The sequence below is a fragment of the Amia ocellicauda genome, chromosome 4 (assembly GCF_036373705.1).
Source record: "Amia ocellicauda isolate fAmiCal2 chromosome 4, fAmiCal2.hap1, whole genome shotgun sequence".
NCBI lineage: Eukaryota > Metazoa > Chordata > Actinopteri > Amiiformes > Amiidae > Amia > Amia ocellicauda.
In genome coordinates, this window is record NC_089853.1 from 688,754 (window position 1) to 700,963 (window position 12,210).

Here is a 12,210-nt window from a genome sequence, read left to right on the forward strand (position 1 = left end):
ATAGCAGACACCACATCCCGGCCATCCTCGGGGTGTCCATTGCTCCGACACTATCGTTCTCCAACCTGAGCGCCAGGTTGCCTCTTTATAGCGCCAGGCAGGCAGGTGGGGCCGTGAGGAGGGCCGGGCGGGCGCGGTGGGGGGCTGGACATCTCTGCTTTGCAATGAAAAGACAAACAGGAGCATTATGCCTCCTAGACAAACAGGCTTAAAGACAGAGACTCACTGGACAAACAGACTCAAGGACAGAGACTCACGCACTGTTTGTACAGCAGAGCCGGGATTCACTCCTCATCCTATCCTTCTCTTTTTCTTGTTTCTGAGTCGGTGAAACGGGCATCACGGCCTGGTTGTGTGGGTGTTGGTGTGGATCAGGGTGCTCCTGCAATGACACTGATGAGTTTAATATTGAGGGGCCTCCTGCACAGCTGCCATCACCATGACACATGGGAATCAGTGTTAGAAGCATTTCAGCCTGATCAGGGCCCATGGACTGAACTGGGTCAGAGACTGCAGCTCCTTTGCTCAATGAAGACACATCATTGATTAAGAAGTAGGACCCACAGTTTAATGAACAATATTCAACCACAGCTGTATGTCGTTGTGACGTCTGTGCTTACATATAATATATAAATATGCTTAACTGCTCAGAGAACAAAGGCTGAGATTAATGTTAATTTCTGGCCAATGACATTAAAAGCTTATTGAGTGAGTTTCTAAGCTGCTCCCCAGTCTGTGCTTCTCCACAGAGCCGCCCCACCTATTTATCAGGATGTCAAACCACAGGCACTGCACTGTACTGTTGACCCCCCAGACCACACAGAGAGACTCCCTCCTCCCTCGGGGACGGCAGGACTCTGAGCTCTCTGAGTCGGGCCTCCAGAGTCTGCACAGATGCTGAACCTCGCAGTGCTGGGGTTCGCCCATCCGGCCCTGAGTCTGCAGAGTAATCGGTAATGCCTTGATACACTTCACTGAAGAAAAATAAAAATAGAGGCATGAGCTCGGATTATAGCAGCAGAAACCTTGGATGTTTTCTAGACGTAACAGAAGAAGAGACAACAGAGTGCTGATCTCTGTAACTCCTCCTCCTGCATGGGCTCTGTGCTGGCAGGGCAGCGCAGGGCAGCACACACACTGTCCACAAAATAGCTGCTCCTCTCTATGACACGCGTGGATAAGCGCCTGTACAAACACCAGCCTGCCCTCTGTTCCCAGGGAAGATGATCCGGCACATCCTGCAGCACAGTCCCTCTGGCAGGTAAGAGGTTCATTGTGCTCAAGCCTGGTGGTGAGGAATTACAGACTGGAAGGGATAATGGGAAAAGAAGATAATAGGATAAGGGGATAATGGGACTGTCTTGCACTGAAAAGTCTCCACTACTGGGGAAGGAAACTGCACTCCCCTGTACTCACCTGTACTCCCCTGTGCCCCCCTGTGTGCCATTGTACTCACCTGTGTTCCACTGTACTCACCTGTGCTCCCTGTGCTCACCTGTAGTCACCTGTACTTGTACTCCCCTGTGCTACCCATGTCCAGAACACTGGTGTCTGTGGTGACTGACAGTATTACTGGCACTGATTCTGTCTGCAGGATGACCGTGTCTGTGAATGCGCACAGGGAGCCTCGGGGCTGCAGCCCACAGCTGAAGAGCCTCAGGTCCTCAGGCTCCATGACTTGACACTTGAGCAGAACCATCCAGGAGAATCTTGTCTCGTTTCCGCAATCTGCAGTTGGTGTCACGTGAGGGATTAGGCTCCTTAATCACTTATTACTACAATTTATTATTTGTGTTCTTTGAAAAGTATTTTCCATTTTCCTTTCTTTACATATGTGATGGGTTTTATTGGTATGGTTTACACATTTATTTGTTTGTTTTAATAAAAAATGTTTTTATTTGTTTTATATTTATTCACTTTAGTTTATTGCATGGTTTCTTTTGTGCTTAATGTCATTTCACTAGGTGAACTCCCCTCTCCAGTCTGCTGTAACTAAGGATATATTTAAACAGAAAAAGAATATATTTGACTGGTAGTGTGGTAGTGAAATTATTATTTATTTTTAAGAAACAGACAAAAGGAGACTTTTAGTTTAGAGTGTGCTAGTAATATATTTTCCTGATTTCTCCTGCACTCCACTTGTCTGTGACTGAGTATAAGACTTGTAATTGTTGGGCTCTTCACTGCATTCATTCTATTGATAATATCTACATGACTGTGATCATTGTTACTGGAAACATCTGCCTCTTTCAAATACATTGTTTAAGTGTTTATTTTCAAATAAAACAATACATTTCCGTGCCTAGTTAACTGGTAAAAAGATCCTGGGGAAGGTGTTCCAGTAAGGGGACCCTGACCCCGAAAATCATCAGGGTGGTGAAGTCGGACAGTGCTCTCGACATGATACAATTGATACAATTGACATTTGGTATGGTTTGCACTTTTTTTTTTTTTTTATGTGTTTTGAGACAAGCACTGACATGATTCCCCTGCCCCAGTCCATGAACCATTGCACCTCTATCTGCAAGTCCTTGTTACAGCTGTATGTTCGGGATTGGCGTTGGACTACCGGGGTAAAGGGCTAAGAGAGCGAGACAGTGGGGCAGCAGGAGCGGCTTGACCAGCACGGGGCTGCACTAGAGGGAAGAGGCTGGGAAACACGAAGCAGGGGAGCGGGTTTCCTCATGAACTCCTCTGCAGTACCGGCAAAAGGCTAAACCAGTTTTGTCCCCTTTTTTGTGGATTGGTATGACATTTGCCATCTTCCAGTCAATTGGCACATTATAAGTGTCATTTGGAATATTTGAGTTAATTTCCCTCATTTCTTTAAGTACTGTGGGAAATATACTATCTGGCCCAGGTGAAGGGCAGTCATAGCTGGGGTGACTCCATTGTTGTTTGTTTTCAATCCGTTCTATAGATTTCCTATTTCTATTGTGTTTACTTTCATCAAACCTAACAGTGCATTCAGATATCTATACACTTTGTTTTTTTGTTTCTATTAGCACTGTTGTTTATGTAGGTGTTTATTGTTGTGTCTAGTGGGATCCTGTTGAGTGTTGTGTTACACTGTTTGTTTTGAACTTCAATCACTACTGCTGCATTCATCTTCACTCATCATTCCTGGATTATTCACCAAGACCATTGCAACGCTCTCAAGTTTTCCAATCTCCTCAACCTTCATTGCTGTTTTCTCTGGACTTCTGCTGGGTGAGCTCACTCCATTCTGTTCACATTGGTTCATTTTTCCAGGATCATTTTCATCATCACTTGGACATTGCTAATTTATTTTGTTACTTTGCAGCACAGTTCATTTCACCTTTAATTTGTTACTGTTTGGACTGCATCCATTTCAATCCCATTTATCTCCATTCTAATCCATCCATCTAATTGTTTTCTACATTGTGTGTTTGTTGTTTTTCTTGTCCTATCTTCCATACTTCACTTATTTCATGGTTTCTTTCCTATCTATCCTATTTCTGTTTGTCATTCTGAATCCCCACAATAAACTGCAATGGTTAAGAATTGACACAATTGATGTCCCTGTGTTTGCTGTTTGTCACCATTGCTGATGTTTATAAAATAGGCCAGTAATAGCTCCGTTTGGAGGACAGTGCGGCTACTTAACAGTCGTGCAGGGTGAATGTTACAAATGGACTTTAAGTCGTTCTAGATTTGCATGAACAGTTTTTTTCAGGAGTTTTCCAAGGAATGTTAGAAACTTTCTGAGACGATCAGAGGACAGGCAGACGAGCTATATCGCCTGTGATTTATCAATTATTTATCAAAACATGCTTATATACATAAACATGAAAAAAACGATTATAATCTTTACGAAATAAACTGTGTAAACTTGTGTATACATTGGTATGCAGACATCTTAGCAGTGTTTTTCAAAGTCTGGGTCGAGACCCACGGGTGCGTTGCCGGAGGTTAAAAATGGGTCGCCAAACAAAACGTAGAATATAATTTTTCTCTCTAGTTTTCTGTGAAAATATAATAATAATATCTGGTAGTAGCCTAGTAGCCACATGAGGCAATTTACCGCAGAGCACTCTGTAATCATGGCTATTTAGTGAGCGCCCAACTGAACTCAGCGACAGCAAGCTGTCCCGATCACCAGTGTCACCGAGTCTAGACACACAACTGATTAGGGCAGACATCCCAGCTAACACACTGTGTTGTATAATGTGGCAACATTGTGTGTTAGCTGGGATGAGGCAGCTTTGCTCCTAAATCGGAGACAATGCCGCAAAACAAAATGAAAAAAAAAAAGAAAAAAAAACATATGTGTGAAATCCACCTTAAAAGAGAGCAATTAAGAGGATCCCACAGACTGGTACAAGAAATTAAATTAGGTGGCACTGAACTAGGCCTATATCACTTCGTTATTTTCCATCACTTGTTTATTGATAGCTATTCCATTTATAAACGTATATACATATGATAAATAAATCTGGCATGTGGATGCTTTTGCCTTTCACAAATGACTTATACATGCGATATGGGATTTTTAGTTTTCACAAAATAAAGACAAAGGTCAGAAATCGACTGAACTCTGTGCCTGATATGCGAGTGGCCCTCTCATCCTGCACACCGGACATTGACATTGACAAACACAAGCAGCTCATCTGTCCCATCAATGTTGGAGACACGCACGCACTCAGACATTCTCGCAGTGCGCAGGTGTGCGCAGCCGCGCAGGACGACAAGGTTACAAACCTGTCAAAAATAAGTGTGTCATGTATGTCCTAAAGGCAAGTAACCAATCAGAAACATCATGCATCTGCTCTGCCCCCGGAGCAGTTCTGTCCTATCAGAGTTGGTTTCAAAAGCCTCGCCTCGATTGGTGCATTTACTTCCGCTCGAAGGTGGGACTAAGCGGAGTGATAGCGCAGAGAGCCTCTGACAGGCTAGAGTTATTTTAAAGAAAAAGCCGGGAGAAAATAATGCTGCCGTTTGGAAAGATTGTAGAAGCATCTGGATTGAACAGTCTGTATGCGACTGTGCAGGAGAAACGCCAGGCAGGCCATCTTTCATTAGTGGTAAGAATATACTTTTGCTTTCTTGCTGTGTGTTGAATGTTTTGGGGAGTTAGATCTGTGCACATTACAATGATGTCTATATTTTGTCTATGCAGATACAGATATAAACGAGCTTAAGTTTCAGAGTCAAAGACATGATTGCTTTGTTTAACCTCTGACCATGGCCAATGGCTGAACTGTTTCTTAATGGTGCGTTGCAGTTTCTGAGGAGAAACTTATTTCCTCCTCCTCCAATAGTGCTGTCCCACGGGGCGCTCAACGGCCAGGCCGGGGCTGCATTAGCGCTTTGAACACTGGGTCCGATGATGCATCCAATGTCTACCGTCGTGAAAAGAGAAAGCTTGTGAAGTAGTGTGCATGCCATCCCACCGTGCACACCGAGCCGCCATCGCTGGACAGAGCTGCACACGCGTTAAAAATGACATCGACCAATGGAAAACAGTAGGACTACATGTGGATTGATGGGAAAGCTTATCATCTGATTTCTAACCATGAAGAATAAAGAAGAATACAACAACGAGAATAACTAGAAATACATGACAAGCTATCACGGAGGAGCAGGACACTGATGCAGCTGGAATTCTCTTAGAAAGTGAGAAAGCACAGAAAAACAACAAAAATGTGACTTACATGAATTACAAAGATTTGCACTTTCAAATCAACAGTTTAATGTTGAACATCGCATTCTGCTTTTTTCTTATGGCAAGGTGTATTTTTTTATCATTGTAAAAATAATGAAAAAGCTAATTTTGTCTTCAGCAGCCACTGCCAGGCTGAGGATAACAATGGATACTGGTTTTAACTCTGTTAGTTACATAAGAACATAAGACAGTGGCCAATCGAGAGGAGGCCATTCGCCCCACCGTGCCCATCTGGTGTCCATTAATAACTAAGTGATCCAAGCATCCTATCCAGTCTGTTTTTAAATATTAGTTCAAAACCGTCATAAAAAGCCCATCAATTGTAACCGTCGGGTCTGCAGACATTGTACCGCATTCAATTTAAACAATGTATTTTAAAAATATACGATCAGGTTCCCTAGCCCTGACCCTCTTTCCCCACTAGAGGCCGCTACTGTTCCCTTGCCTTTTCTTTCTCCCTTCACTGCTTTCATCTGTCACTCTTCCAATTAACATTCCACCACACCCTTGTGCACTCTTGTTCCTTTCCTCTGCTCCCATTGGCCCTGTACCTGCCTTCCCAGTCTCTGCTCCCCTTCTTAAACCCCTCACTGCCCTCATTTGGGGTGAAGTGTTGTAAGCCTAGCCTGCAATGCCAAGCCTTGTGCTCCTTGTGCTCCTTGTGCTCCTTGTGCTCCTTGTGCTCCTTGTGCTCCTTGTGCTCCTTGTGCTCCTTGTGCTCCTTGTGCTCCTTGTGCTCCTTGTGCTCCACTCAGCCTTCTTGTTCTTGACCATCACCCGTGACCTCGACCACGTCCTTGTCTAGCCCTTTTGTCCTGTCAGCCGCCTCTACGAGTGCTGCACCTGGGTCCTTAGCTCCTGTGCCCTGCGGTCCTCCCTGAGAGACCGTGACAGTTAGACTGCTCGTTTATTTATCGTTCTTCTGAAAGAGCAAACTCTGAACTGTAGAAGGGACACATTATAGTTAACCCAAATGTTAAGGTTATGTTGTCCCTGTGTCTTTAGTATTTATAACTTTTAGTATAGTTGTCTTTTTTTTTAATATTTCTGAACACTGTGGTATTCATCAATGGGTTTACTACGATTTATTTCTGACATTGTATTTAATTCAATACAAACTAAAGTTAACATGCAAACGTCACCGCACATACAGTTTATTATGAGTCAGGGACTTTTACTGGAAGGTTGACATGTTTCATGCAAGTGCAATCAATACCTCTACATAAACCATGTGCTTGTAACAATACATAAAAACATGATTACTGTTCTAGATAACTTATTTTATTTTGTGGATTACCTTATAATGTGTACACTATATATTTAAAGTGACGCCATCTATGAATTATGCAGATTAACACCGTGGTCCGAGCCTTTCATATGTGATTACATTTAATAGCGAGTTATAGATGTAAAATATAGTAATATTACAGACTGAGCTTAATGTGTTAATGGGTTGCCTTACAAGACAGGCGAGATCAACATGCTTGTTAAAGTGAAATACCGTGGAGTTAAGAAGTACATAAAGCTACAGGCTTCTCATTTGCAGACTTTTTGAATGAAGGTAAGCTTGTTGCACAGAACTATGATGCTTCTATTTAGGTATATGTATATTAGAAATGTATAGTAAAAAAATGTAAATGTAGTTGTAGTGACCGATGGTGTAAATAAAATACGAGAGCGAGCAGATTGCAATTCACTTTCTTTAATCTCAGAACCAAATCAATATGGCTGCACTTTCTTTTCTTCGTTATCTCTCCTGTATCTGTTCCACAAGAGAGTACAGTATGTGATTATGTAAATTGTATAAAGTATACTGCCACCTATTGGGTGGAATGTAGAACTCAGCAGGAGAACGTAATGAATAGTGTAGCAGAACAATATATAATTAAACAGTAAACGCAACAGTAGTCGTACATTAATTACATTTATGTTAGTTTGATAAGAATCAGCTTTACAATGATATGTATAGTATAATTAACTATCAATAACCTTTTTTTCTCTAGTCCAAAATAAATGTGGAATTTCGTCTAGTGTCAGACTTCAAATCTTTGATGAGACTGATACTACTGTTGAAGAGGACATATTGCAGGAGTTGATTGAAGGCAACCCAGACATGTGCTTGGCACTACAATGTCCAGAAGAAGGCCTATTTTCATTAGATATCATTTCACACCACTTTTTAAAATGTTGTCTTATGAATTTATTGAAGATGTGTTATATTTTGTGTGTATTTCTTGACATTTGGTGCCTGCAGGTACCTCAACCCCAGGTTCATCCACAGAAACCGTGTCCCTGTCCTCAACTGACTTAGAAGTGACAGAAAGAACAGAACTGGTTCATTCATTTCCGGGAGAGAACACCAGCCCTAATGCCATGACCAGAGCTAGCACTTCTGAGGCAGAAAATGCAAAACAGGTACAGAACAAAACAGATAAAATAACTGCCAATGTACAGTCTCAGTGCCCTCTTAGTCTTGATTACAGCCATCTGCATTTTAAATCTTGCCGGCAGTTGACTAGGTGTAGGCTTTTTGTTAAAGCGGGCTCTCCTCAAAATTAAAGATAATTAAAGTTAAGTAATGAAGAGTTGGTCTTCAAACAGCTTCCCCTCCACCTATTGAGGCCGTCTCAGCAACTGATACTGTCACCTCAAAGTCAAAGCTACAAGCCCCTTAATTTATTAATATGAAAACCTCAAATTTGTTCTGTTTGCATTTCTAACCAATTTTAAGAAGTTGGAAACAAATTGATGCGATTGTGTGTTTTGTTCTTGTTGCTATAGATGGTTCGAGAAGCTTTGGAGAGGAAACCAGGTGGTGAGGAAGCACAGTACGAGGAGAATATCCTTGTTAACCATATGACCGAGATCCATGGGTAGGTTTAGATAACTTGGCTGGTTTTGTGTCAATTAAGGAATGACTTGTTCAGTTTAATTTTTGTTCAGGACTTGCTCTTAAATGTTTGGATTGTCAAGTGTGTGTGTAAATTTAGATTTTAGAAATGTTAACATTTTATTATTAATTTAATAGTAAAAGTGGTGGAAAAAAAGAGTGTTTTGCACATGAAAAAAGAGAATAACTAACTTATGCAATTTCAAGGAACTGCAGTGAGGTATTATAAGGGCAACGTCTGAATTCTATCCCTACAGTTTTTTTTCTTAAATCTACAAATTGCACAGCAAAGTGTAGTTATTCTCTTTTTGTTGTGCAAAACACTTTTTTCAGTACTAGCCCTATTGGTTTTATGCACCTACCAAACCAACCTAAAACCTTCAAACTATGTAAGTGCGAGGCACCATTTATTAATTCAATTCTTATAAAGCACCACCTCATAGCAGCAGAGCAGCTTGCAGAGTAATCTCTTGTTAGTTTTTTGGTTACTTTTTTAAATCTATTTAATTTAGTCGGGTCTTGTAACAGGTCAGTGCCAAGCATTCATGTGTGTGCTTTTACAGTAATATTCGTATGTTACAGGAGGATTCCCACCCGTACACAGAGAGAGAGGTATGCATTAGGGATTGTCATACTTTTCCCTGGTCTGAGAGATCATCCATATTCCACAAAGGTCTATGTAAGTGTGCTTCATCTATTTGAGTTGACGTCTAACAATTAATCTATGTCTGTCAATGTTAATGCATTAAAGCTGGGTTACGTATGAAAAGGTATAGATATGTGGTTAACTCTGATCACTGTGATAGTAGACAAAGTTGACAGCCTTCAATATCACTTGTATATTGACATCCCTCAATGTATTTCACAGGAGCGTTTCTATGATCCGGACAAGGGGACGGGATACATCTCTTGGTGCCTGAAAACTTTGTCAAGGAAGAACCCTAAAAGACCCAGCCAAAGTGAGGGTCTCACTTCGGCAGCCAAATCACCTGAGTGTGGCGGACCAACCCGTTGGAGGAAGACTGACCATGTCCAGCAGCTTGATGGAGATGCATGCAGGGGTGCAATTTCATTTCTGGTCCACACTTCTGATGAGGCACAAGTGCATCAGAAGATGGAGACATCGACAGGAACTGGTACACAACCCAGGGAGATCAGAAGACATCCCCAAAACCTTTCCAAGGTTTTTGGATGTGAAAGGATTGGTAACTGTCACGGTCTCTCAAGGAGGACCGCAGGGCTTGGGAGCTAAGGACCCAGGTGCAGTGCTCGTACAGGCGGCTGACAGGACAAAAGGGCTAGACAAAGACGTAGTCGAGGTCACGGGCGATGGTCAGGAAAAAGAAGGCTGAGCGAGAGACAGGACTGGGAGCGAGAGAGAAAGCAAGGAGCACAAGGAGCACGGCTAGGTGAAGCAGGTGGAACTGACAACACTTCGCCCCGAGTGAGGGCAGTGAGGGGTTTAAGAAGGGAACCAGAATGGAAGGTGCAGGGCCAATGGGAGCAGAGGAAAGAAACAAGAGTGCACAAGGGTGTGTTGGAATGTTAATTGGAAGAGTGACAAGGCAGGGGAACAATGGTGGCCTCTAGTGGGGATAGAGGGTCAGGGCTAGAGAACCATGACAGTAACTAGATTACTTGTTTTTAATGTAATTTGAAGGTTTTAAATAATTGGTTCTTAATTTTGTCTTTTAATATTTTTGATCTTTTGATTTTTCAATAGGTTTATCAAGACTTCCTGTTGCTGTTCAATGCCGAAGCTTCCTCAAAGCTACTTGAGAAGTGGGACACAGTATTCAAGGCCAAAATTATCAAAGAAGCAAAGTCTCTGACATCATCAGCTGAACTGCAGTGCCTCCTCAAGTCAGTTGAGCAGCAAGAGAATGACGACGAAAACAGTAAGCAATATTAGAAATGTTAAAACGTGCAGTTACAGTATTTGCAGTGTTTTTTATTTTATATTTGTGGAGTAGAATAATGTGGAGTAGAATAATGGCCTGCAAGAGCTCTAGACTCGAATGCTAGGCTGCTAAATTAGTGTCTCAGAAATAAATATTAGTTTGGAATGTCTACCAAGATTAAATCGATATCAAAGCAAGTTATGAAATGGGTCTAGGTCCAAACTATGCCTTACATAAAACCTGATTTGAATGTGATCATGCCATTGATTTGACTTTTTTTTTTTTTCATCCTAAGGCCGTGTGTCCACCAAAGCATTTTTTCCTGAGGTTGACGTGTTTTCTCAATTGTTTGCAATGGCAGCGCTGCCATTTTAAAACACCGGCAGCGTGACGTGGCGCTGAGCGTCTTTTTCATGCTGAGCGCCGAGCGCTGCCCTGGCCCCTGCTGAAATGTGATTGGCCCCTGATTGGCCCCCGTTCCATCAATCATTGATGAGAAGAGCAACCGGAGAATTCTTCACAACGATCACAGATGCAATTCCACCCCCAAACAGTTGGCGGCACTGCAGCAGTAATGTGTCGATGTAACTTGGGAGAAGAAGCAGTGCTTGAAATTAATGCGCGAAATCGATGGGAATCGCCACAAAAAGGAAGAAGAAGAAGTGCTTTGGCTTGAGCGATACCAGAACATTCTTCTCTGACGTTATGCCAGTACGCGGGAGAACAGTTATCCAACTTGAAAACAATTCTTGGTGAGTCACAAATCCTCGTGTTGGTTGCCATTAAAATATGAAAGGATATTTAGCTGCTGCTCTTACTTATTTTAGGTTTGTTAACTAAATTGTGGAAGAAGCACTGTCGAAGTAAACCAATAAAGTTGTAAGCCACTAAACTTGTTAGCAATGTTAACATGTTTTTGCTAAGATCGCGCTAGCAAAGATTCTATAGTTAACTTTATCAAACGTCTGTGGCGCCAACCTTATGGTTTTTGCATGCACTAACCGCCTTGTATGTAATTATACCTTTGTGATAATGTTAATTATCATGTTTGGCAGATATAGTGAGCATGAAAAAAAAGGGACAGACACAGGGAGCCATTCAGAGGTTTTTTACAAAATTAACCAATGATACCACTCAAAGTGAGGGTTTAAGCAAGGAGAGGTCAGAGGACAGAATCAACCAGAAGGCAGCTGAGGACCAGGGTAGCCCAAACCCCTCTTCACCAGGTCAGAGAAAACATGATGTAGGCAAAGCCAGATGATAGACACAATGCAATGTATTAAATGGTATTCATTGAAATTGCAACGAGGAGAAATGTACTGCTTGCTGAGGGTCTGAAAATAATGACGCCAAAATGGATGTTTCTGCTAGCAGCTACTCAGCTAGTACCAGAAAAGTTAGCAATAACTGCTCATATTAACCTAATTTTCAGAAGAATGCATGCTGATGTCTCGCTGATGTCAATTAACGTATACAGTTCAACTTTAGCTGTCATTGTTACCCTTTCTAGGTTAACATGATTAATGTTGTATGGATTGCATTTTATTATTTTATTTCTTAAACAGAACTAAATTTATAGTTGTCAGATGGAATGTTGAATAGAAGCATGGATTATTTTTGTGACACATATTTCTGTTTTAGCTCTATGTGAAGGCACAGGCTCAGATGATCACAGCCAGAATGAGAGCAAACCTGATGACTTTAACCCACAATCTCCAGATCCACCCAGACCA

General features: G+C 41.9%; 1 protein-coding gene across 1 annotated transcript; it reads left to right on the plus strand.

The window, feature by feature from the left end:
• The first annotated feature begins 1,223 nt into the window (after nt 1–1,223).
• On the plus strand, nt 1,224–10,488 carry LOC136748923 (uncharacterized). Its single transcript, XM_066702933.1, has 6 exons — nt 1,224–1,261; nt 6,509–6,579; nt 7,941–8,101; nt 8,468–8,559; nt 9,159–9,255; nt 10,300–10,488. Exons 1-6 carry the CDS (start codon nt 1,224–1,226, stop codon nt 10,486–10,488), a joined length of 648 nt encoding a protein of 215 aa, XP_066559030.1.
• The last annotated feature ends 1,722 nt before the right edge of the window (nt 10,489–12,210 follow it).